This window comes from Priapulus caudatus, unplaced genomic scaffold, assembly GCF_000485595.1.
Source record: "Priapulus caudatus unplaced genomic scaffold, Priapulus_caudatus-5.0.1 Scaffold7, whole genome shotgun sequence".
Taxonomy (NCBI): Eukaryota; Metazoa; Priapulida; class Priapulimorpha; order Priapulimorphida; family Priapulidae; genus Priapulus; species Priapulus caudatus.
In genome coordinates, this window is record NW_014577068.1 from 511,701 (window position 1) to 535,219 (window position 23,519).

Consider the following 23,519-nt stretch of genomic DNA (forward strand, 5'->3'; position numbering starts at 1 on the left):
TCACAATTCTTGTCACCGACACCCCTCCTTCAAGTCTTGTCATCGACACCCCTCCTCAAGTCTTGTCACCGACACCCATCTCTCTCCAGTCTTGTCACCGTCACCCCTTTCTCACAATTATTGTCCCCCCACATCCCGCTCTCCAGTCTTATCCCCGATACCCCTTTCCCACAATTATTGTCACCTACACCCCTCCCTCATAGGTATTACCACCATCACCCTGACCTTATCTGACGCTGTAGTCATCAATATTCCTTACACGCATCCACCTGTGCATCTCGTGCCGAGGATGATATTGGTCCATGCTAATGAACAGGTGGTGAAAAAACGGGTAGCGTGTCTGACCGAAAACGCAAATGATTAGTAATAGAAGGTCACTGCAGCTTGAGCGTTGACCTGCAAAGCTATCTGCCACCGTAGGCCAGGTAACACTAACAGATCAACAGCGAGTGTTGCTGTGTGATATAAACGGTGATCGAAATCGTCTTCGATGAATAATTGCAGTCCTGAGTATAATGCCGAACGCACGATATCATGTTACTGCAAGCGCATGTGAGACAAGGATTGTCCGAGACCGAGGAACGATAGCAAGGTGGGGGTGGTGGCATTAGGAAATTCGATTAGTGGGCGGGAGAAAAATTATTCCTCGTGATAAATGGGGTGAATGGTACTCGGTGGGAAGGGTGGGGGGGTGAAGCTGCACACAGTGTTGCGAATCAGCTGAAGATGAACTATCGATGGATTTGATGGTGATTTGATAAGTTAACGTCGCGCGTTTATGCCAACAGAAATTGTTCGCGTGACTGCCTATCCTGCACCTGGAAGGCAAAATCGAGTGCATTCACTTGTAGAGTATGAAGGCACATGCACTACGGTGTGCTAATAATGAGGCAAGTTGTTTTGCCACTGCCAGCTCGCGTGTCTATAGACTAGATGCGGCGCGAATCAATATTGTACCCTGAACCACATGCATTAGAATGCCAAGGAATTAAGTCAAGCGAGAGAAATACCATACCTATGGTATTTGCAGGATGTATTACTTGTTTACTACATTGATACTCTGATTACGTTGATATCCTGTGATGAAGGCAGTGGTTATAGTGAGTTCAGAAAATGTATATTTCTTCATTTACTCCGAAGTATCTGGATCCGAAGTATCCACGGATGTTGGCAATTCAATGATTTATAAAGCCTTAAATGCACATGGTAAATTTGTGATATACTACAACAGAAATGTTTGTCAGTGTACATATATATACAGGGTTCTCCAAGGGCATATCGTCGAGCCCCGCCATCCTAAAATGCACCCGCCACGCTAAATATCATAGCCGCCATGCTGGTGTATACACAAGAAGTTCAAACAATTAATACACGTTGGTCTCGATACTATGGATACGGCAGTCCCAGACACAAGTACAAACAGTCCTCTCCTAACCCTAACATTAACTCCTAAAGCACTGAACCTAAACCGACTCGGCTATCATGTACGCGTGTTATAGTACGCAAAAATTAATACTGATTAGTGTATAACCCTTTGCTTTCCAATATTTTGCATCTGAACTGACAATTCAATCGCAACGCAACTGGTGTAGGCTAGCTGGCAGGAAAGACAATAATGTCACTTTTCATACCTTCAAATGCTGAGTGTTTTCTAGCTCAAATTCAGAAATAAATTTATTTGAATTTTCCGATGCGTTGGCTCATGGATGCAAAACAAACATTTTCACCCACATGCAGTGCTTCAAATTTACATACAGAGTGTCCCAGATTGCATCTCAGAGCTTCTACATTTCAAAAATTTTCCAGGGGGTGCATGCCCGATCCCCCTAGCATGAGTAGGCACCAACCACTGCTATAATTTAAAAGCTTGAGAACCCTGATATATATATACAGGGTTCTCCAGAGCAGCTTATAGCCTGGCGGCCCCGCTCAGGCTATCGTCGAGCCCCGCATCCTAAAATGCACCGTGTCACTCTCTAACTATCCTAGCCGCCCATGCTAAAATTAAGGTAAAAAATGCTAAAAATGCTAAAAACTAGGACCGTAAGGAGCCCCGCCATGCATAATGAAAAAGCTTGGAACCCTGCATAATATATAAATCGCTCACTGTGTTGGGTACAAACAAAATGTTAGTGAATTTTGTATCGTTGATTAAATCGCATGCACCTAACAATCATGTGACATTCAAATGGCGACACCCAGTGATCAGATGGTGTGTGGTCAGGGATTATAGAGGCAAACCAACTAACCGATTTGTGAAAACCCAAAAATGCCTTGCAAGTTGCATGCAGTATTTATTTTCCCACCTTTATTCACACATACTGAGAAAAGCTGCCTTGATAGTAATATCGGTGAAATTTGATATTTTTTATTGGGTGATGTTGTCATAGCAAATCGCCATTAAAACAATACATTAATCGGCGTGTGCACTGGAACTAAGAGAAATTTATACAAAAACACATCGTTAAACAAATGCTGCCCATGTTGTTAATGAAGACGAAATCATATACGCATATTTTTAGCTCATCTGACGAAGTCAGATGCAGCTTGTAGAATCGCATGATTGTCCGTGCGTGCGTCGTTGCGTGCGTCCGTCAAAGAGTTTGGCACAATCTTAACGCGCTCGACGTACGGTCACGATATTCGGCGACATCGGAGGGGGGATCGTGAAAAGGAGCTCAGGATGACAAATTTGGGGTCAAGGTCAAAGGTCAAGATTGTGTAAACGGAGGAATATTTCCCCCTTAACTAAGGTATAGGAGAAATACGAATTGCGGCAATAATTATACGGTGTATAGGTGATGGGCAGGAAACCCATCACCAGTGCGAAATTGAAGGCACAGGTAAAGAACAGTGGGGGAAAGGTCAGATATCAGACATTTTCTGAGGACATGGCCTAACCGACAGAGTGGAAAACTTTTTTGCTCAGCGCTGACCTACCCATTTTAATCACTTATTGAAAGGACCATAGAAATGTGCTTTCCACTGACGTGCGAAGAAAAGTGTCTGATAACTGCTTTGACCCTCAGAGGAGGGTTAAACATTGATTTGTTGAACTGTTAACCAAAGGACTGAACTGCTTTTGCTATATTAGAGCCCATACCTGTGTGGATGCTGAGGCTACATTTGGCAGTTCAATTGCAAAGAACAAAAAGTTTGTTGAACAAGGTTTACACTCCTTAAATCATATTATTTTCTAAAGCAGTGTATTATTAATAGCAGCCCTGTAATGCTCACGTGGCTACCAGGTGTTACCTCGTGACAGTTGGGTTGAAGCATATACGGTATGATCTCTTCATGCATATATATGGCCATCCAAGTAACCAATAATTAACTGAGCGTAGGTGATTGCGCCGCATGATATGAGGGGGGCGCGGTTTACATAGTTGAATTATATATATTTGCAATGTAGATAACGCCATTCGATGCATCCAATCACGTTGATGTATTGAAACGTCGGTCAAATCTAAAATATGTAAGCGCGAGTAAAAGCGAATGATCATTTTTTGTGCAGTTGTCCGAAATGGAGAATTCCCGAACGGTATCGTGTTTGTGGTAGACTGCGGAAGTTTTTCAGTAACAGTGCTTACTGCGCGTGACCAGCGACACTGATTGTTCGGGGCACTGACTTTCTGTGGCAGATGCCTATCGATGGGGCGTTCTGAGCAGCGTTTTACGGAACCGTTGCCAGTGCTATGATTGGTTTGGCAACAGCCTGTGTAGAATCTATGGCCTGGGTCCTGAGGTAACTCAACGTAGTGAACTGTGTTCACTTGCATTTGTGTGCAGTTTGTAAAAGTTTACTTTCCAGTCTTCACAAGTCTTCCTGATATCTCACACTCGTACACACTGTACACGGTGCAAAGCTGCTGTAGAGTTGGAGTTTTCAATAAAGTGTGTTTTTGTGCAGAAATTTTTTAAATTCCCATTCGATGCCAGCTGAATAGCAATTGTGATTGGAATATAGTGTCAAGTCGATCTCGTGAGTGCTGTTCCCCACGCATACTGTGGGTGGTCGCAGACGTACTGCAATGTTTAGGATGAATATTTACTTTTGCTCCTCTTCCATGTTGGTTCTTCACAGGCAGGTCGGTCTATTGTTAGCATTTGTTAGTAAAATCGCTCATACCAAAGTGCAGGTACACATTGCCATTCTCTTTCCACCGGCTGAACTCGTGCGCTGTTGTATAGATTTTGTGTTATTATCATTTTACCTTTTACAGCAATCTAAAAATGCTTGCAGAATTAATTGTTATTACATGCGTCGTGGGTAATATTTATATAATTGCGCAGCATCCTTTACTTAACACCAAAACAATGAAACTATTACAACATGGCCCCGGCCCCACAATTTACGTGATCGTAGTTTTTGAACATCAGTTATACTTATACTTATAGCGTTATAAATAAACGAGCTTCTATACACATGTATTCTTAGTATGCCCCAAATATACCAAAATAAAAACCTAAAATATGCAACGAATACAAATTCGAATTAGCTCTTTCAATATTATAGCCATGTGATTGTCACATGACTCGTTAGAGTGCCTTATTTACACAGTCGCCCAATAAATTCATTGGCAAATAGCCATAGCCGTTACATGGTCAATAGAATTTTAACCCAGCAATTTCGGTTGCTTGTATTCATAACTTTGTTGTGAATGATAACTATATGAAGGTATGGTAGAAGCTGGTGAGTGAGACACAAAAGGATAGTGGTGAGTGAGAAGATTTTTAGTGAGAAACAAGTCGATGTAGAATTTTCCTCACCTAAAACTTGATTGATATTGGTTTCACAGGACACACAATTAGATGCAATTGTGCTCGGATATCGCCAAATACGAATTCCATTTCGCACAATATAAAAAATGTTCCTGTAAGCCTACTGTTCAGTGCTTTGTTAAATAACTAAAATTATTGAAATAGTTCAATTCTCACTAATTTTCATGCTGGCTTTATTAGTAATAAATCCGCTAATACAAAGAGTAATAGATTTTGCTACATATTTGTTGTTGGATATATTGGGGACATTATTTTACTCTATGTTCAACGTCTGCATGTTGTTGATAAGTCTATAGGTTCGTTCCAGTGTTCTAGAGGTTGTTTCCTCGTATAGCAGATCAATTCTAATTCTTCTAAAGTGCATTTTCTCGTTTTGTACAGTTGCTGTTTTCTTCTCTGGAAAGAAGGTACTGGCATGATTTAATCCTCTAGTTAGTCTAGTATCATGGCGGTCAGGTTATCGTAGCACCCTGTTGTATTGAAATTGTACTGGTTGACTCATCGCTCTCGTGCATGCTTCCGGCAGCAGTGTATATCGCAGAAAACCTGCGTCGTAAATCTTTCGCCAGATATCGTTGGTTTTGCTGGCGGAGAGAGGCGCGGACGTTTAGTTGTGTTCTCGCCTTCTCCTTCTCCCTCATCCTTGTATTTTGCACGCGTCTGTTATGAGTCTTCACTGGGGAAAAACCCGCCGCAGCTGCGATCGCCTGACCTTTGTGTGCGATTCGCGCGCAGCCGCGCAGCTATTTGCGGCAGGCAGCCGACGGCCGGCCGACTTTTCCTTCGTCTGTCGAGGAGCGCAAGACAATCGCCAGGCTTCTTCCTTCTCACAACGCGCCTCCTCCCATCCTCCGTCTGTCACCTCTCGCGTGTGTGCAGCGGGCTCAGCTATGCGCGCTGTCCGTGTGTCCGCGCCGTGCTGTGGACGTAAGACCTGTGCCGAAGTTGGGTCTCTCCAACGATAAAGCTCCGAATCTCTCCAAGGTGCTTCGCCGCCTGCTCGGTGCATTAGTCTGTCAGACGGCGGTGCTCGCAGCACGTGCGCGCGTGCGTGGCGTTTAGAGAGGTTCGTGAGGTTCCCACGCACCTGTTTGTCGTATGATGCAGGGCGCGGACGGCTCTGGTTCGGCAACCAATCGGACGACGGAGGTCGACGACGGTAAAAAGTCCTGCGCGCGTGTGATTCCGCCGCACACGCGGCAATGCACGCACGCGCGCGCCTGTGTAAAACAAGAATACGTAGCATGTACGCGCACGCGGCAATGTACGCACGCGCTGGCCTGTGTACAGTTAGTATGTACGCGCACGCGGCAATGTACGCACGCGCTGGCCTGTGGTACAGTAGTAGTACAGCGCACGCAGCAATGTACCGCCGCGCCGGCCTGTGTACAGTTAGTATGTACGCGCACGCGGCAATGCACGCACGCGCCGGCCTGTGTACAGTTGCTAGTACGCGCACCGCGGCAATGTACGCGACGCGCCGGCCTGTGTACAGTTTAGCAATGTACGCGCACGCGCAATGTAGCACGCGCCGGCCTGTGTACAGTCAGTATGTACACGCCACGCAGCAATGTACGCACCGCGCCGCCTGTGTACAGTTAGCATGTACCCACGCGGCAATGCACGCACGCGCCGGCCTGTGTACAGTTAGTATGTACGCGCACGCGGCAATGCACGCACGCGCCGGCCTGTGTACAGTTTAGCATGTACACGCACGCGCAATGTACGCACGCGCCGGCCTGTGTACAGTTAGTATGTACGCGCACGCAGCAATGTACGCACGCGCCGGCCTGTGTACAGTTAGTATGTACGCGCACGCGGCAATGTACGCACGCGCCGGCCTGTGTACAGTTAGAATATGTACGCCGCACGCGGCAATGTACGCACGCGCCGGCCTGTGTACAGTTAGAATGTACGCGCACGGCGCAATGTACGCACGCGCCGGCCTGTGTTACAGTTAGTATGTACGCGGCACAGCAGCAATGTTACGCAGCGCGCGCGGCCTGTGTACAGTTAGTATGTACGCGCACGCGGCAATGCACGCACGCGCCGGCCTGTGTACAGTTAGTATGTACGCGCACGCAGACGGCAGCAGCGGCGGCGGTGCGACTATTTCGGTACGGTGGCGTGAGTATGTTGTTGTACTGTACGGCGAAAAGTTTCAGTCAGCTCAGCAACAGTTCGGTTCCTGCGACAGCTGTCGAGTTATTTTTCGCGTCAAATGAATGGTGCAGGCTATACTAGTTGTATATATCATCATCAGTGGCTCAGTGTTTTAGCTTTGGCGTTTAGCTGCTATTATGTGTGTGTGCCAGGTCTTATGATGAGCTTACGTGCTAGCACGCGCAGTTACCCTGTAACGTGCTGGTCATCCTGCTAGAAGAAATGTAACAGTCGCGATGTAGAGTTGTTGTCGCACTAGCTTAGACCACGCTCAGTAATATATATACGTACAGTGCACGTACTCGTTGGAGCAGCATACGACTGTACCTGGCATAAAATGTGCGTTCTTGTTACCATTGTCCGAATTTGCAACTGGTAAATGCAGGTGAACTCTGGACCAGCATGAGGGACGAGTCGGACGACTCGTGTGGCTCGGGTGTCTGCTTTATGCGTCATTGGGATGCATTCCAACCTTTTTGCTGTGCGTGTGCGTGTGCGTGTGTGTGCGTGTGCGTGCGTGCGTGCGTGTGTGTGTGTGTGTGTGCCTTTCCGGGTAGGCCGTAGCCACACAGCAGGGATGGAAGCTAAATATATTCCTGCGGGACGTATATACTGCCTGCCCTATATGCGTGCATCGACCATCGATACATCGGTCTTGGCATCGACTGCACTATTGACTCGCCACCACGAGTTCTCCCCCAGGCAACCCGGTTTTGTTTTGTCTTCATGAGCTGCCTCATTTGCTTGCTGCCCCGATTATTATAACTCCGTCCCACATATGCGGCAACCGATGACCTTTTTCGTGCTAGTTACGTGTGGCCTAGGTTCTCTAAGGGGGTCGGAGGGGGGGGATAATGCAGGGCAGGGTGGCTGCGAGCAGAAAAAAATGGGAAAATGGGATAACATCGACATGCTTTGTTGTATTGCGAGATGGTCGTTGTGAATGGTGGTTAGCAGGTGAAGCCATGTGATTGGTGATGTGTTGGTGCGGTGCAGAAGTCTGACGATGATTGTCACGAGGGTACCTTTACAAACAGATTCCATCCACGTTTATCGCCGCATGGGCTTGGGCTCAATAACGGGAAAATAGTGGCTGTTGGACTTATTTTACTACAATGCGGCGTGGCAAAAAGCTGACATTTTCGGATTGACATTCTGAGTGGCCAATTTTCCCAGTGATGAACATTGGCCTAGATTTGATGTTGCTAAAAACTAGGACCGTAAAGGCAGCCCCGCCATGCTATAATGAAAAAGCTTGGAGAACCCTGATATATATATAAATCGCTCACGTGTGTTGGGTACAAACAAAATGTTATGTGAATTTTGTATCGTTGATAAATCGGCATGCACCTAACAATCATGTGACATTCAAAATGGCGACACCCAGTGATCAGATGGTGTGTGGTCAGGGATTATAGAGCAAACCAACTAACCGATTTGTGGAAAACCCAAAAATGCTTGCAAGTTGCATGCAGTATTTATTTTCCCACCTTTATTCACACATACTGAGAAAAGCTGCTTGATAGTAATATCGGTGAAATTTGATATTTTTGCGTAATATACTGAGTTTATTTTTTATTGTGTGATGTTGTCATAGCAAATCGCCATTAAAACAATACATTAATCGGCGGTGTGCACTGGACTAAGAGAAATTTATACAAAAACACATCGTTAAACAAATGCTGCCCATGTTGTTAATGAAGACGAAATCATATACGCGTATTTTTAGCTCATCTGACGAAGTCAGATGCAGCTTGTAGAATCGCATGATTGTCCGTGCGTGCGTGCATGCGTGCGTGCGTCCGTTCATCAACAGTTGGGCACAAATCTTAACCGCTCGACATACGGTCACGATATTCGGGACATCGGGAGGGAGGGGGGGATCGTGAAAAGGACTCAGGATGACAAATTTGGGGGTCAAGGGTCAAAGGTCAAGATGTGTAAACGGAGGGAATATTTCCCCCTTAACTTAAGCTATAGGAGGAAATACATAATAACATGATTATTAACCCCTGATAGTAAATAATAACAAGTCGGGTGTAGCAATGTACCTTCCCAGGTAGTGTGCAGTCGTGTGGGGGTGGAAGCTGTGACTTGTCAATGCTCATTGTTTCCACCATAGCAGAAGATGCTTGACAACCATGTGTTACCTCGTGACGGTTGGGTTGAAGCATATACGGTATGATCTCTTCATGCATTAGACATATATGCCATCCAAGTAACCAATAATTAACTGAGCGTAGGTGATTGCGCATGAATGAGGGGGGCGCGTGTTACCAGTTGAATTATATATTTGCAATGTAGATAACGCCATTCGATGCATCCAATCACGTTGATGTATAGAACGTCGGTCAATCTAAAATATGTAAGCGAGTAAAAGCGAATGATCAATTTTGTGTGCAGTTGTCCGAAATGGAGAATTCCCGAACGGTATCGTGTTGTGTAGACTGGCGGAGTTTTTCAGTAACAGTGCTTAACTGCCCGTGACCAGCGACACTGATTGTTCTGGGTCACTGACTTTCTGTGGCAGATGCCTATCGTTGGGGCGTTCTGAGCAGACGTTTTACGGAACCGTTGCCAGTGCTATGATTGTGTTTGGCAACAGCCTGTGTAGAATCTAGGCCTGGGGTCCTGAGGTAACTCAACGTAGTGAACTGTGTTCACTTCATTTTGTGTGTGCAGTTTTAGTAAAGGTTTACCTTTCCAGTCTTACAAGTCTTCCTGATATCTCACACTCGTACACACTGTACACGGTGCAAAGCTGCTGTAGAGTTGGAGTTTCAATAAAGTGTGTTTTGTGCAGAAATTTTTTAAATTCCATTCGATGCCAGCTGAATAGCAATTGTGATTGGAATATATAGTGTCAAGTCGAATCTCGTGAGTGCTGTTCCCACGCATACTGGTGGGTGGTCGCAGACATACTGCAATATTTAGGATGAATATTTACTTTGCTCCTCTTCCATGTTGGTTCTTCACAGGCAGGTCGGTCTATTGTTACATTTGTTAGTAAAATCTCTCATACCAAAGGGCAGGTACACATTGCCATTCTCGTTTCCCCGTGCTGAACTCGTGCGCTGTTTATAGATTTTTGTGGTTATTATCATTTTACCTTTTGCATAGCAATTTTAAAATGCTTGCAGAATTAATTGGTTATTACATGCGTCGTGGGTAATATTTTAATATAATTGCCAGCATCCTTTACTTAACACCAAAACAATGAAACTATTAATTGCCCCGTTACAACATGGCCCCGGCCCCACAATTTTACGTGATCGTAGTTTTTGAACATCAGTTATACTTATAGCGTTATAAATAAACGGAGCTTTTATACACATGTATTCTTAGTATGCCCCAAATATACCAAAATAAAAACCTAAATATGCAACGAATACAAATTCGAATTAGCTTTCAATATTATAGCCATGTCACATGACTCGTTGGAGTGCCTTATTACACAGTCGCCCAATAAATTATTGCAATAGCCATAGCGTTAATGGTCAATAGAATTTTAACCAGCAATTTCGGTTTTTGTATTCATAACTTTGTTGTGAATGATACTATATGAAGGTATGGTAGAAGCTGGTGGAGTGAGACGCAAAAGGATAGTGGTGAGTGAGAAGATTTTAGTGAGAAACAGTCGATGTAGAAATTTCCTCACCTAAAACTTGATTGATATTGTTTCACAGGACACACAATTAGATGCAGTTGTGTGCTGATATCGCCAAATACGAATTCCATTTTCGCACAATAAAAAAATGTTCCTGTAAGCTCAGTTCAGTTGCTTTGTTAAATAACTAAAATTATTGAAATAGTTCAAATTCTCACTAATTTTCATGCTAGCTTTATTAGTAATAAATCCGCTAATACAAAGAGTAATAGATTTTGCTACATATTTGTTGTTGGATATATTGGGGACATTATTTTACCTATCAAACGTCTGCATGTTGTTGATAAGTCTATAGGTTCGTTCCAGTGTTCTAGAGGTTGTTTCCTCGTATACAGATCAATTCTAATTCTTCTAAGTGCATTTTCTCGTTTTGTACAGTTGCTGTTTTCTCTCTGGAAAGAAGGTACTGCATGATTTAATCCTCTAGTTAGTCTAGTATCATGCGGTCAGGTTATCGTAGCACCCTATTGTATTGAAATTGTACTGGTTGACTCATCGCTCTCTGCATGCTTCGGCAGCAGTGTATATCGCAGAAAACCTGCGTCGTAAATCTTTCGCCAGATATCGTTGGTTTTGCTGGCGGAGAGAGGCGCGGACGTTTAGTTGTGTTCTCGCGTTCTCCTTATCCCTCATCTTGTGATTTTGCACGCGTCTGTTATGAGTCTTCACGGCGAAAAAACCGCGCGCCTGCGATCGCCTGACCTTTGTTGCGATTCGGCGCAGCCGGCGCAGCTATTTGCGGCAGGCAGCCGACGGCCCGACTTTTCCTTCGTCTGTCGAGGAGCGCAGACAATCGCCAGGCTTCTTCCTTCTCACAACGCGCCTCCTCCATCCTCCGGTCTGTCACCTCTCGCGTGTGTGCAGCGGGGCTCAGCTATGCGGCCTGTCCGTGTGTGCCGCGCCGTGCTGTGGACGTAAGACTGTGCCAAGTTGGGTCTCTCCCAACGATAAAGCTCCGAATCTCTCCAAGGTGCTTCCCGCCTGCTCGGTGCATTAGTCTGTCAGACGGCGGTGCTCGGCAGCACGTGCGCGCGTGCGTGCGTTTAGAGAGGTTCGTGAGGTTCCCACGCACCTGTTTGTCGGTATGATGCAGGGCCGCGGACGGCTCTGGTTTGGCAACCAATCGGACGACGGTAGGTCGACGACGGTAAAAAGTCCTGCGCGTGTGATTCCGCCGCACACGCGGCAATGCACGCACGCGCCGGCCTTGTGCTACGTTGAGCATGCTACGCGCACGCGGCAATGTACACGCACGCGTGGCCTGTGTACAGTTAGTATGCATGTACTGCGCACGCTGGCAATGTACGCACGCGCTCGGCCTGTGTACTTAAGTGTACGCCCCAATGTAGCACGGCCTGGTAAGCATGTGTCACGCAGAGCAATGTACGCGCGCGCCGGCCTGTGAACAGTTAGATATGTACGCGCAACGCGGCAATGACACGCACGCGCGACGCCTGCTGTACAGTTAGTAACTGTAACGCGCACGCGGCAATTGTGTGTGGGTACGCCACGCGCCGGCTGTGTATCAAGTTAGCAATGTACGCGCACGCGCGCGGCAATGTAGGCACGCGCCGGACCTGTATAACAGTCAGTTATGTACACGCACAGCAGCAAATTGTACGCAGTCAGGGCCTGCTGTACGAGTTAGCATGTACGACGCACGCGGCAATGCCGACGACGCGCGGGCGGCCTGTGTACAGATTTAGTATGTACGCGCTAACGCCGGCAATGTACGCACGCGCCGGCCCTGTATCGAGTTAAGCATTGTACACCGCACGCGGCAATGTATCGCAACGCGCCGGCCTGGTTGCTACGAGTATGTACGCGCACGCAGCAATGTACGCACGCGCCGGCCTGTGCTACAGTTAGTATGGTACGCGCACGCGGAATGTACGCACGCGCCGGACCTGTGTATCAGATTAGAAATTTTTACGCGCACGCGGGCATGTGATACGCGACGCGCCGGCCTGATGTACAGTTCGATTGGACGCCGCACGCGCGCAATGTAGCACGCGCCGGCCTGTGTACACGTTAGTATGTACGCGCCACGAGGCAGCTTCAGCATGTACGCCACCGCGGCCGGCCTATTGTACAGTTAGTAATGTAACGCGCACGGCAATGCAACCGCACGCGCCGGCCTGTGTTACAGTTTTAGCTATGTACCACACGCAGACGCCGCAGCGCGGTCGGTGGTGCGACTATTTCGGTCTGTGAGACGTGCAGTATTTGTTTTACTAGTTACAGCGAAAGTTTCAGTCAGCCCAGCAAACAGTTCGGTTTCTGCGACAGCTGTCGAGTTATTTTCGCGTCAAATGAATGGTGCAGGCTATATTAGTTGTATATATCATCATCAGTGGCTCAGTGTTTTAGCTTTGGCGTTTAGCTGCTATTATGTGTGTGTTGCCAGGTTTTATGATGAGCTTACGTGCTAGCACGCGCAGTTACCCTGTAACGTGCTGGTCATCCTGCTAGAAGAAATGTAACAGTCGCGATGTAGAGTTGTTGTCGCACTAGCTTAGACCACGCTCGAGTAATATAATATACGTACAGTGCACGTACTCGATGGAGCAGCATACGACTGTACCTGGCATAAAATGTGCGTTCTTGTTACCATTGTCCGAATTGCAACTGGTAAATGCAGGTGAACTCTGGACCAGCATGAGGGACGACTCGTGTGGCTCGGGTGTCTGCTTTATAGCGTCATTGGGATGCATTCCACCTTTTGCTGTGTGTGTGTGTGTGTTTGTGTGCGTGCGTGCGTGCGTGCGTCTGCGTGCGTGCGGTGCGTGCGTGCGTGCGTGCGTGGCCGGGCTGTGTGTGTGGTGCCTTTCCGGGTAGGCGCGTAGCCCACCAGCAGGGATGGAAGCTAAATATATTCCTGCGGGACGTATATACTGCCTGCCCTATATGCGTGCAATCGACCATCGGTCTTGGCATCGACTGCATATTGACTCGCCACCACGAGTTCTCCCCCAGGCACCCGGTTTTGTTTTGTCTTCATGAGACTGCCTCATTTGCTTGCTCCCCCGATTATTATAAACTCCGTCCGCACATATGCAACAACCGATGACTTTTTCGTGCTAGTTACGTGTGGCCTAGGTTCTCTAGGTGGGTCGGAGGGGGGGATAATACAGGGCAGGGTGGCTGCGAGCAGAAAAAAATGGGAAAATGGGATAACATCGACATGCTTTGTCGATTGCGAGATGGTCGTTAGTTGAATGGTGGTGTTAGCAGGTGAAGCCATGTGATTTCGGATGTGTTGGTGCGGTGCAGAAGTGCAACGATGATTGTCACACGAGGGTACCTTTTACAAACAGATTCCATCCACGTTTATCGCAGCATGGGCTCGGCCTCAAATAATGGGAAATTAGTGTGTTTGTTGGACTTATTTTACTACAATGCGGCGTGGCAAAAAGCTTGACATTTCGGATTGACATTCTGAGTGGAAATTTTCCCAGTGAGAACATGGCCTAGATTTGATGTTGCTGTTTGAAAAGGACCTTGTAATACTGACTATATTATTATCTCGCAATCTCCCTCCCCTCCCTCTCCCTCTCCCTCTCTCCCTCTCCCTCTCCCTCTCACCTCTCCCTCCTCCACTTCTCCCTCTCCCTCTCCTCTCCTCTCCCTCTCCCTCTCCTATCCCATTCCTCTCACCTCCCCTCTCTTCTCCCTCTCTTCCCTCTCTCTCTCTCATCTCTCATCTCTCTCTCTGTCTCTCTCGCTCGCCAGTCGCTCTCTCGCTCTCTTTCTCTCTCTCTCTCTCTCTCCTCTCTTTCTCTCCTACTCTGCTCTCTCTCTCTCAGCTGCTCTCTCTCATCTACTTTCTTCTCTCTCTCCTCTCTTTCTCTTCTCGTCTTTCTCTCTCTCCTCGTCTCTTCTCATCTTTTCTCTCTTTCTCTCTTTCTCTTTTCTCTCTTTCGCCTTTCTGCTCTCTCGCTCCTCTCTTTCTCTCTCTCTCTCTCTCTCTCTCTCTCTCTCTCTCTCTCTTCTCTCTCTCTCTCTCTCTCCATCTATTCTTATCTCTCTCGCTTTCTCTCACTGTCGCTCTCTCAGCGTGCTGTCTCTCGCCGCGGCGCTGTACTCTGTCTCTCCGTCTCTCTCTCTTTCTCTCTCTCTCATCTACTCTCTGCTCTCTCTCTGCGTCGCCTCTCTCTACTCCTCTGGCCTCTCTAATCTTCTCCTTCGCTCTCTCTCCCTGGGCGCGCGCTCTCTCTCATCGTCTCTCTCTCCCTCTCCTCATCCTTATCTCCCTCTCCCTCTACCTCGTCCTCTCCCTCTCCTCTCCCTCTTCCCTCTCTCCCCTTCTCTCCTCTTCTCCTCTCTCTCTCCTCTGTCCTCTCTGCCTCTCTCCCCTCTCTCCCTCTCTCGCCTCTCTCCCTCTCGTCCCTCTCACTCTCTCTCTCTCTCTCTGCTCTCTTCCCTCTCTCTTTCTCTCTTTCTCTCTCTCTCTCTCTCTCTCTCTCTTTCTCTCTTAATTTTGTCTCTGTCTTTCTCTCTTTCTCTCTTTCTGCTCTCTCTGCTTCTCTTTCTCTCTCTCTCTCATCTCTCTTGCTCTCTACTCTCTCTCTCTCCCTTCTCCCTCTCTCTCCTGCATCTCCCTCTCTCTTCTCTCCTTCTCTCCCTCTCTTCCCTTCTGCTACCTCTCTCCCTCTCTCTCCTCTCTCCCTTCTCTCCCTCTCTCCCTTTTCCTCCCTCTCTCTCTCTCTCTTCTCTCTCGGCTTCTCTCTCTCTCTCTCTCTCTCTCTTCTCAGCGCGAGGTCATTCTATTACTTCCCGTGTGTGTGGTGCTCTCTATCTCTGCTCTCTATCTCTCTCCCTTCTCTTCATATATATTTATATATGTATGCATATATATATATATATATATATTATAATGATCATGATGTATACATGTATATTTGCAGATCTAGAAGTAGCCATGAATTCGCCTAAGCCAGATTCGCCCGACCCAGACTCCATCAAGATGTTTGTCGGTCAGATTCCTCGCACAATGGACGAGAAGGACCTTAAGCAACTGTTCGAAGAGTACGGACCTGTGTTTCAGCTCAACGTGCTTCGCGATAAGACGACCAATCAGAGCAAAGGTAAGTTCAGACTCGCCGAGCGAGAAAAAAAAACAGGTTGCGTGAATTCTACATAAATCTCTCGGGAAAACCTGTTGAAACATCGTGCGTGAAGAAATAGTGCTGTGCCATTTTAAAAATAACTGATCTCCAGCGTGTGTTGGTGTTTTTTTCGACTGCAGCTAACTGCAATGGTTGTCGGGGGATCTTTCAGCGCACAAACGCATTTAGAATCTAGTTCGTGTGTGAAACGAACCAGTCACCAGTCCTGGTATAGATGAAAATAGGCTGGTGTATATTTGAAATAGCACAACTACAGCATTTAGCCAGTTAACTCGAATACTGCTCAAAAGTGACTAATGTTACTATAATGATGTCTAGCTATATTTTTCATTGCACGTTTAAAATTGCGCTTCAGTGCAAAACACGTATTTTCATTTTTGCGTTTATGCCACGTTTATAATTTCAGGGGACCGTGTACACATTTAATCTGGCCGCCGGGGAACGGAAAGCGGATAATTCCTAGTAGACTGTAGAATCTGGTCACAAATTGGCATTGGTTGGCTGGAGTTTTAATCAGCAGTCAAGCTGGTATTTTCCTTGTATTGTGTTCAACTAACTGATCGGGCTGGATTAATTTGGATATTAAATTTAATTCTGCATATATAATTACCATATTTCTGAAACAAAAATGAAGTCATCCAGGGATGAGAAAATGTTGGTGGCTCATTACCGCTATTATCGATACTTCTACACAGCATCTCACAATACCTTGTAAATAACTATTGAAAAACTCGATCTCAACATCCTCCTTTAAAGTCAGTATCTCGAATATTTTCCCGGATGTTATCACATTTTCCCAACAGTTGCAATAATCAGCAGTATTCCTTGCATAACAGCAAAATGTCTACAGTAAGCATAACAACTGTCTTAGAACATTCGTACATTGTTACTCTAAGTATAACTAGTATTATGCAATACTATGTGCAATACAATGCAATACTAGTGTATATATGCAATGTTTGAAATCTCCTTGTTGGTTTCTTGTTGATGTCATGTGATTCTCACATCGTGCGAGAAAAGCTTTTCCAAAACTGGTACGCTGTCTCTACACTTTGATATTGGCAATTGATTGAAGTAAGAGAGACGGGGTACTAGTCTAGAACCACTTACATCACAGAGTCAGATGAACTTTTGTATGAATTAGATACAGTTTACACTGTGGTGCCATTTACAAATCAATTGTTGTGACATTCACAAATGCGGCTGTGTTATAACAATACAAATCCCTTGTAATGGTCAAATCTTGGTAATGAGTAGCGTAGCCGTGAGTAGGATAAACTATAGTTTACTATATATTTTTATTTTTGTGTGTAACCGTGTTTATGAGAAATAATCCCTTTAACCACGTATCAATGTCAAACTCGAGTTAAGTTACGTACAACGCAGTTATGAGCTGATTTATGGACATACACTTGGCACAAGTAGGGGAATAATATGTACGTTACAGAAGAGAACAATAATAATAATAATAATAATAATAATAATAATAATAATAATAATAATAATAGTGATCTCTAACATAATTAAAAGCTGTAAAAATGCTTGCTAACTCTACCAATTAGCAGGCAAAGCAGATAAGCAGGCAAAGAAGCAACTAATCCTTCTATATTTTACTAATACCTCCTGTACAGTGCGCACTTAAATACTGTAATACTAACCAGCGATTCAGCTATGGTGCTTTCCTGTTCATTTGCTTTTTTGCTGCCTTTGGTTCGCGAACAGCTTTTTACTTTTGTATTCATTCATTTCTCTTCTCTCGTGCTGCTCCCATTTCTATACCCATGCGCCCGCATTTTAAAGCCACATTTTTTAATGGACGATTCATGGAAATAAATGATTGTGAATAGATGATTTTCGTCACTATCACATCATATCAAGCTAAAACCAGAGCGAAATCAATTGAATGGATCGAGAAATTCGTCATTTATTTCTGCTAAGTCACGTGATAAATCAGATAATGATGGTAATTTTTATCGATCAAGACATGAATGGAAGACAAATGAATGAATCTCGTGCTATTCCTGCACCGCTCATTATGGCACTAATTTGTTTGTTCCGCCTCTAGGTAGAGATCATCAAGAGCTAATAAATACCTAAGGTGTATATAAATAATAATAAGGTGTTTATTAGCTCTTGGTATCATGCTATTGAGTTGCACTCCATCAGCCTACGGTAGATTTATGACTGACTGACTATATTCACGTGTGATTGAACCTGCTGCTGTTACACAGAGTGGGCGCATGATGTGTGCTGGCAATCGCGCCTTGCGTGTTTATCGCTCTAGATATTGTGTTCGTTCAAATCCGTTTTTTCTGAGGCTTTTTTTATGATTATTCTATTTGATAGTTATGCTTTCGATTTTTTCTCACTTGCATACCACCTTACCACGTCTGTCTTCCACACTGCTGCTCTCCCTCTTCTCCTTACTACCTACCTCCCTCTTCATCTCTCCCTTCCCTAACTCCCTTCATTCCCTTCCCTAGCTCTCTTCCTTCTAACTCTGCCCTCTCCCCTGTTTCTTACTCGCCATACCATTCATGCTTCTTCTTCTATTCCTCCTTCATACCCTCCTCACTCTTCCTTCCCTCTCTCCCTCCCTCTTTCCCTCTATCTCTCCCTTCCCCCTACTCTCTCTAGCTGCCCCACTGCCATTCTACTTCAGCTCCTTGATGTTTGGCTCCTCACTGTTTCCTGTTCTTGCATTATGTACTTATCTTGCTTTCATAAAAAACTATGAACTCGTTTATAGTCTACTAAGTCCTTCTATATAGTCTGGTAACTCCCAGTTTAACTTTTTTAAATATCTACACGGTTGTGTGCGTGCGTGCATGCGTGCTAGCGACAACAGTAAGTGACTTCGAAATGTTGGCAGATTTTTTCATCGCGTGCTTGAATTCTTTCATCAAGAACAAAAAAATAGAAAGCATTGATAGTATAGTCTGACAAAAAAACAGATGATTGGTTGTTCAGTTGTTTGTTTTTCGCGTATTTGATTGGTTCGTTCGTTTGTTAGTAAAGAAATGACTAAGTTACTTAGGTATATATAGCTTCCAAGTCATAACAATTAACATGGTTGCTGCCAGGACCTCTGCTAATTAATTATAAAACCCTTTCACCCATGATATTGTAGTTCCTTGAATGAAATCGTTTATGAATCGTATATTGCTAGTCTGGGATTTTATATTCGCCTGCAATTAAAAATTAACCAAATTCCTGCTGCAGATCTTTGTATACCTTCATTTATTGTGTTTTGCATCAGTTTCATTTGAAACCCGGCATTTAACTTTGTTTATACATTGACGCATTTCACAGTGACGCAAAGGTGATTTCTACATGCACAAGGGAAAGTGGAGCATGTACGAGTATTTTATTTACCCAGTCAGTACTGATACGGGTGCTCGCGTGTACTTTTACTTCTGGGTTAATGAGCTGAACAGTTGAGATAAGATATCTCGAAAAACGAAAGTGGGACGATTCTCAGGACACACGCTGGGTAACTTGAAATAGTTATACTAAGCGCAAGACTTACACAGTATCACATATTGTGTGTAATGGTCTACACCCACTTATATTTTTCTGTATTTATCGTAAAAACATTAGTTTCTGGCTAATTGAGTGGAAATCGGTTTTGGTTGGTTATTTGTCCCGCGGGGTGTTGCTTAACCAAACACACAGTAGACAATTTTGTTGTAATATATGTCAGAAACATCAATTTTAACTATAATTAGTTGTGTGCGTTAGGCCAACAACATGAAACATATTCTCCTAACAATTTTCATTGAGGTATGTCACGGAACACGTATATATATACAAAACAGTCATGTCAAGGTCTGGAGTCAGCTTAGCCGTACAGCAGTCCAAGACGAAAACCGTTGTACCTCACTCATTGCGTTTCAATCAGCGTGCACCTTGGGGTCACGTAAGTCTCAAATTGTGCAAGAGGTAAAATGTTTGCTGTGTGCACTGAACGAAGACAGAAACTGGCAAATAATTATTCTGTCGTATTTCAACAAACACCCGCGTTGAACGTAACAAAAACAAAGCCAAATGTAACTATTGTATCACGACAAAAGTCTGCTGTGCACAATGGGCTTCTTGTGCAAGGCAGTTATCATGAAAATATCTTGTGCTAGTGGTTAGGTCGTTTTGCAGGGATTGATGAATTGCTTGACTAAAAGCAACCGATAATAGATTCTGAATTTGCAAACGGTTGCAACAAGGAAATTTATTCAGAAAGCTGTCAAACGATTGTAAAACTCGCGCATGCATATACACGCATTCAAAATTATCCAAATCTCATTTTGATGATTTGCAAGCAGCAGCTAAATATCTCAGATACTGCAAATGGCTGCAGTAGCTTAACCAAGCTGTGCAGTCAGCAATCACATATATGCTGAATGCACAGCATTCACCTGGTTGTGGTTGTAGTAATCACTCATCACGCTAAAAAGGCTGCAGACCTGTATGAAATATGAAATTATTATTCATGAAAATCACAATCTCTTGTGAAAGGTGTATCGTTAAAATATTTTCCACACGAAATATTCACACTGTAAATAATGTGCACACACTAGCAGTTAGTTGAGGCACTGATTAAGTAACAAGTTAAAAACGGTAGGATATGATATTTTATGTCATAATGTTTAAAATTTAATTCACTTATTACTAGAAGAATGTAATGGATATTATAATGTAATGTAATGCTAATATATATATAAGTAAGCATATAATTTTTTTTTGCTTATTTGAAACTTTGTTGAAATTTAATTCGTGCATTCACTCATTCATTGTTGCAAGTTAAAGTAAGTTTGATATTTTTTTAAACTGACTACCACCTGTTTTGCTATTCTAAGGCATTATGTCTTCAAGAATGCTAGGATACCATATAACATGCCCAACTAATAAAATACAAGGTCTAGATAAGAAAACTTCAGGATTTAAAACAATTAAATATTCACTGACATTTCATGTAGGACTCTCTGATTTTTCTATCTGAACTTTTCTATCATGCCTACTTCAGCATATAATTGAACATATGGTCGGTTTAAATTTTAATTGCAGGTCTTTGCAAAATTGATTGTCATTGTTTTGTGGGGAAAATTGCTGTTAACATAGGTTGAGTTACCTGCTGGCTAGAGTACTTAGACACAGTTACAGCCGATTTAGATTTTAAGTCGGGGACCTCTCATGCACGTCTATAAAATGGCTTTAACTGCAGATTTACGATGCCTGACTATAACATTAAACTTTTCAGATCAATTTTTCGTTGGTTATGTTCACAATTTTTACAAGCTTGCCTAATATATGTAGCAAATGTTGTTTATCATTGCAATTATGAGTTACCGTGGTTAGTAATGTACTTTGCTGACTGTTTTGGATATATCTACCTCAGTAATTATACCTATGATGTAGCATGAGTAAATCTCATGGTTCTCTTTTAATGTAAAAGATGTATTACTACTACCCAATGTCAGTAATTCTATATGAATTACACAACCTCTGTCTGCCAATAAAAATTTTAATTTTAGCACATTGCATTCCACATGAACTACTTTAAAATAATAATTGTTCAAATTGAAATACATCCAACGATTATTAATACTTTGTGGTATAATTATTCTTATATTCTCACCTATTAGTGGATGCTACTAATTACATGCACTTGAAAATTACCAAAAATTTGTTATAGTATAACAAATTAATGACACCACAGAGACACAAGTGCATCTAATTTTAGCAAGATATAAGTAAAAAAGATGTTAAAGTAATATTTACAGGGAACCTGTCTAAAGCTAGGTTCACACTGGCGATTTTTGTCGTACAATCGAGAAATTTACGCGATTTTCAGAGATTTTTCAATTTCCCAACTCAAAATCGCTAGTGTGAACAGAAAAGTTGATGTTAAGAAGTTGGAAAATTGATTTCACTTTGTCATGAAATCGTAGAAGCGCTGCGTGCTGATTGACCAGTTCCTACATGTAAAAATAGTTTTGCGTCATCTCTGTCGCGGCAGCACATGATACAGAAAATGGCACCGCAAGTCGCTCAGCAGGAGGTAGTGCCAGTCTCAGACGTGTATCATGTTTTCTTATAAAATGCTCGATTTTTAACATTATGGCATCAAATTGAGCCTTATTCATCCGGGAAAAATTTCTATAGCTCCGTTCGTCCTCGTTCATAATTTCTGGGAGTAAATGACTGAATGGCCCGCATTCATCACGCCTGGCTATATCCACGGCCTTGTCTAAGCTGTCCTCTTTTCCCTTCTTTTTCTCTTTTTTTTTTTTTATAATACAGGCTATAATAAGGATTATCAGGGATAATGCCTCTTCTTCATCCATACTGCTTAGAACTGTTTTAGAACTGTTACTGGTTTGTCTACAGCATATCAGATGGCCATGACCTCATAATTGACCTCTAAACTATTAATAGTCTGGTTTATCACCAACTTTCAAAGACAAAAGTCTATAGTGTGAAGAGATATTACTGAAAGATTTCTTGATAAGAAATTGAAAATTTTTACAGAAGATTTTGAAAGATTTTACTTCTAAGATTTTCAAAGACAAAAAATTGCCAGTGTGAACCCTAGCTTAAACCTGTTCCTGATGTCAATCTTGCGAAATTCTCAGTTGCGAGAATCATGTGACATCTTCAAAGCTCGTGGTTCCAATAGTTGCATATATATTTACCTCCGCCAGGGGCTTGGCGGAGGTTATGTTTTCACCGGCGTGTGTTTAGCTCGTCTGAAGCGCCCTGAACCACCTGCTAAGAGCAAATAACTTTTAGCTTCGGGCTAAGTATTTTTCGACCTTTTATACTGGGGTTATCGTCGCTTCTAGGTCCAGACCTGAAGGCGGGATAACCCCATATAGGGATGACCCTTTTATAGCCTGCGACACGACTTTAGAGCGCCGCTTCAGAAGGCCGGGCTAAAGTCGTGCGAGTATATAAACGGGTATAAATAAGGACTAAGCCCGCTTTCTCTACGATACTCCCTGAGGCCGAGATATTGGAGCGTATAGATCATGCTCCCACAGGCCCCACGCTGCCCATCGCATCCACAATATTCACTATCCTCTCGCTTTGGGTCGCCTATCGTTGTTCCGTCGCCGCTCTGGAGCGCATGAAATTGATGTCATCAGGGCATTAGCCGCTGCTAGGAGAAGAATAATGGGAGATGCACAGGGCATAAGGCGATGCCCCTGAATAGTCACCGATGAAACCGATGAAACGGACCGTTCATCGTCATAAGTTAGTCCGGCGGAAAAACCAGAACTCTCGACGAAGCGATGCTTTTCTAACGCGCAAAAGCGCGAAAGGATATGAATATTGTGGATGCCAAAGCGCCGTGAGGGCCTGGGGAGGCGAGAGCTTTAACGAGCCAATATCTCAGCCTAGGAGTATCGTATATGACAAGCGGCTGGTTCTTGTTTTAGAGATCAAAGAATCTCGAACTGTGCAAGCAAAGTAAATAAATATGCGGGAAATAGCAACTATGCTCCGTGCGTTTTTCCCGTGTGTATATCACTCTAGGTGTCTTATTAGCTCTGATTAAATGCAATTTGGTGGCACACGCATCGAGCTTGGTGCACGTGCGGTGCACTAAGTAGCTGTATTGTGCTTTGGTGCACAGTGCGTGCACGCGTATCGCTGTCTTTGGTGCACGTGCGTGCACAGCGTATCGTGGCTTTGGTGTCACGGCGTGCACGCGTATCGTGAATTTGTGCAAGCGGGTGCGTGCACGTGTATCGTGCTTTGTGGCACGTGCGTGCACGCAT

General features: G+C 44.2%; 1 protein-coding gene across 5 annotated transcripts in view; it reads left to right on the top strand.

Moving 5' to 3' along the window:
* LOC106805831 (CUGBP Elav-like family member 1) overlaps positions 1-23,519 on the top strand; it is a 102,553-nt gene that overhangs the window by 11,019 nt on the left and 68,015 nt on the right. For 4 of the 5 annotated variants that reach the window (XM_014807598.1, XM_014807591.1, XM_014807624.1 and 1 more), the window contains exon 2: positions 15,520-15,699. In XM_014807598.1, coding sequence (XP_014663084.1) covers positions 15,534-15,699 — 166 coding nt within the window. In that variant the 5' untranslated portion in view covers positions 15,520-15,533. Of the gene's footprint in view, positions 1-9,512; positions 9,582-15,519; positions 15,700-23,519 lie in introns of those variants that run through there. The other variant, XM_014807606.1, reaches the window with a different exon arrangement.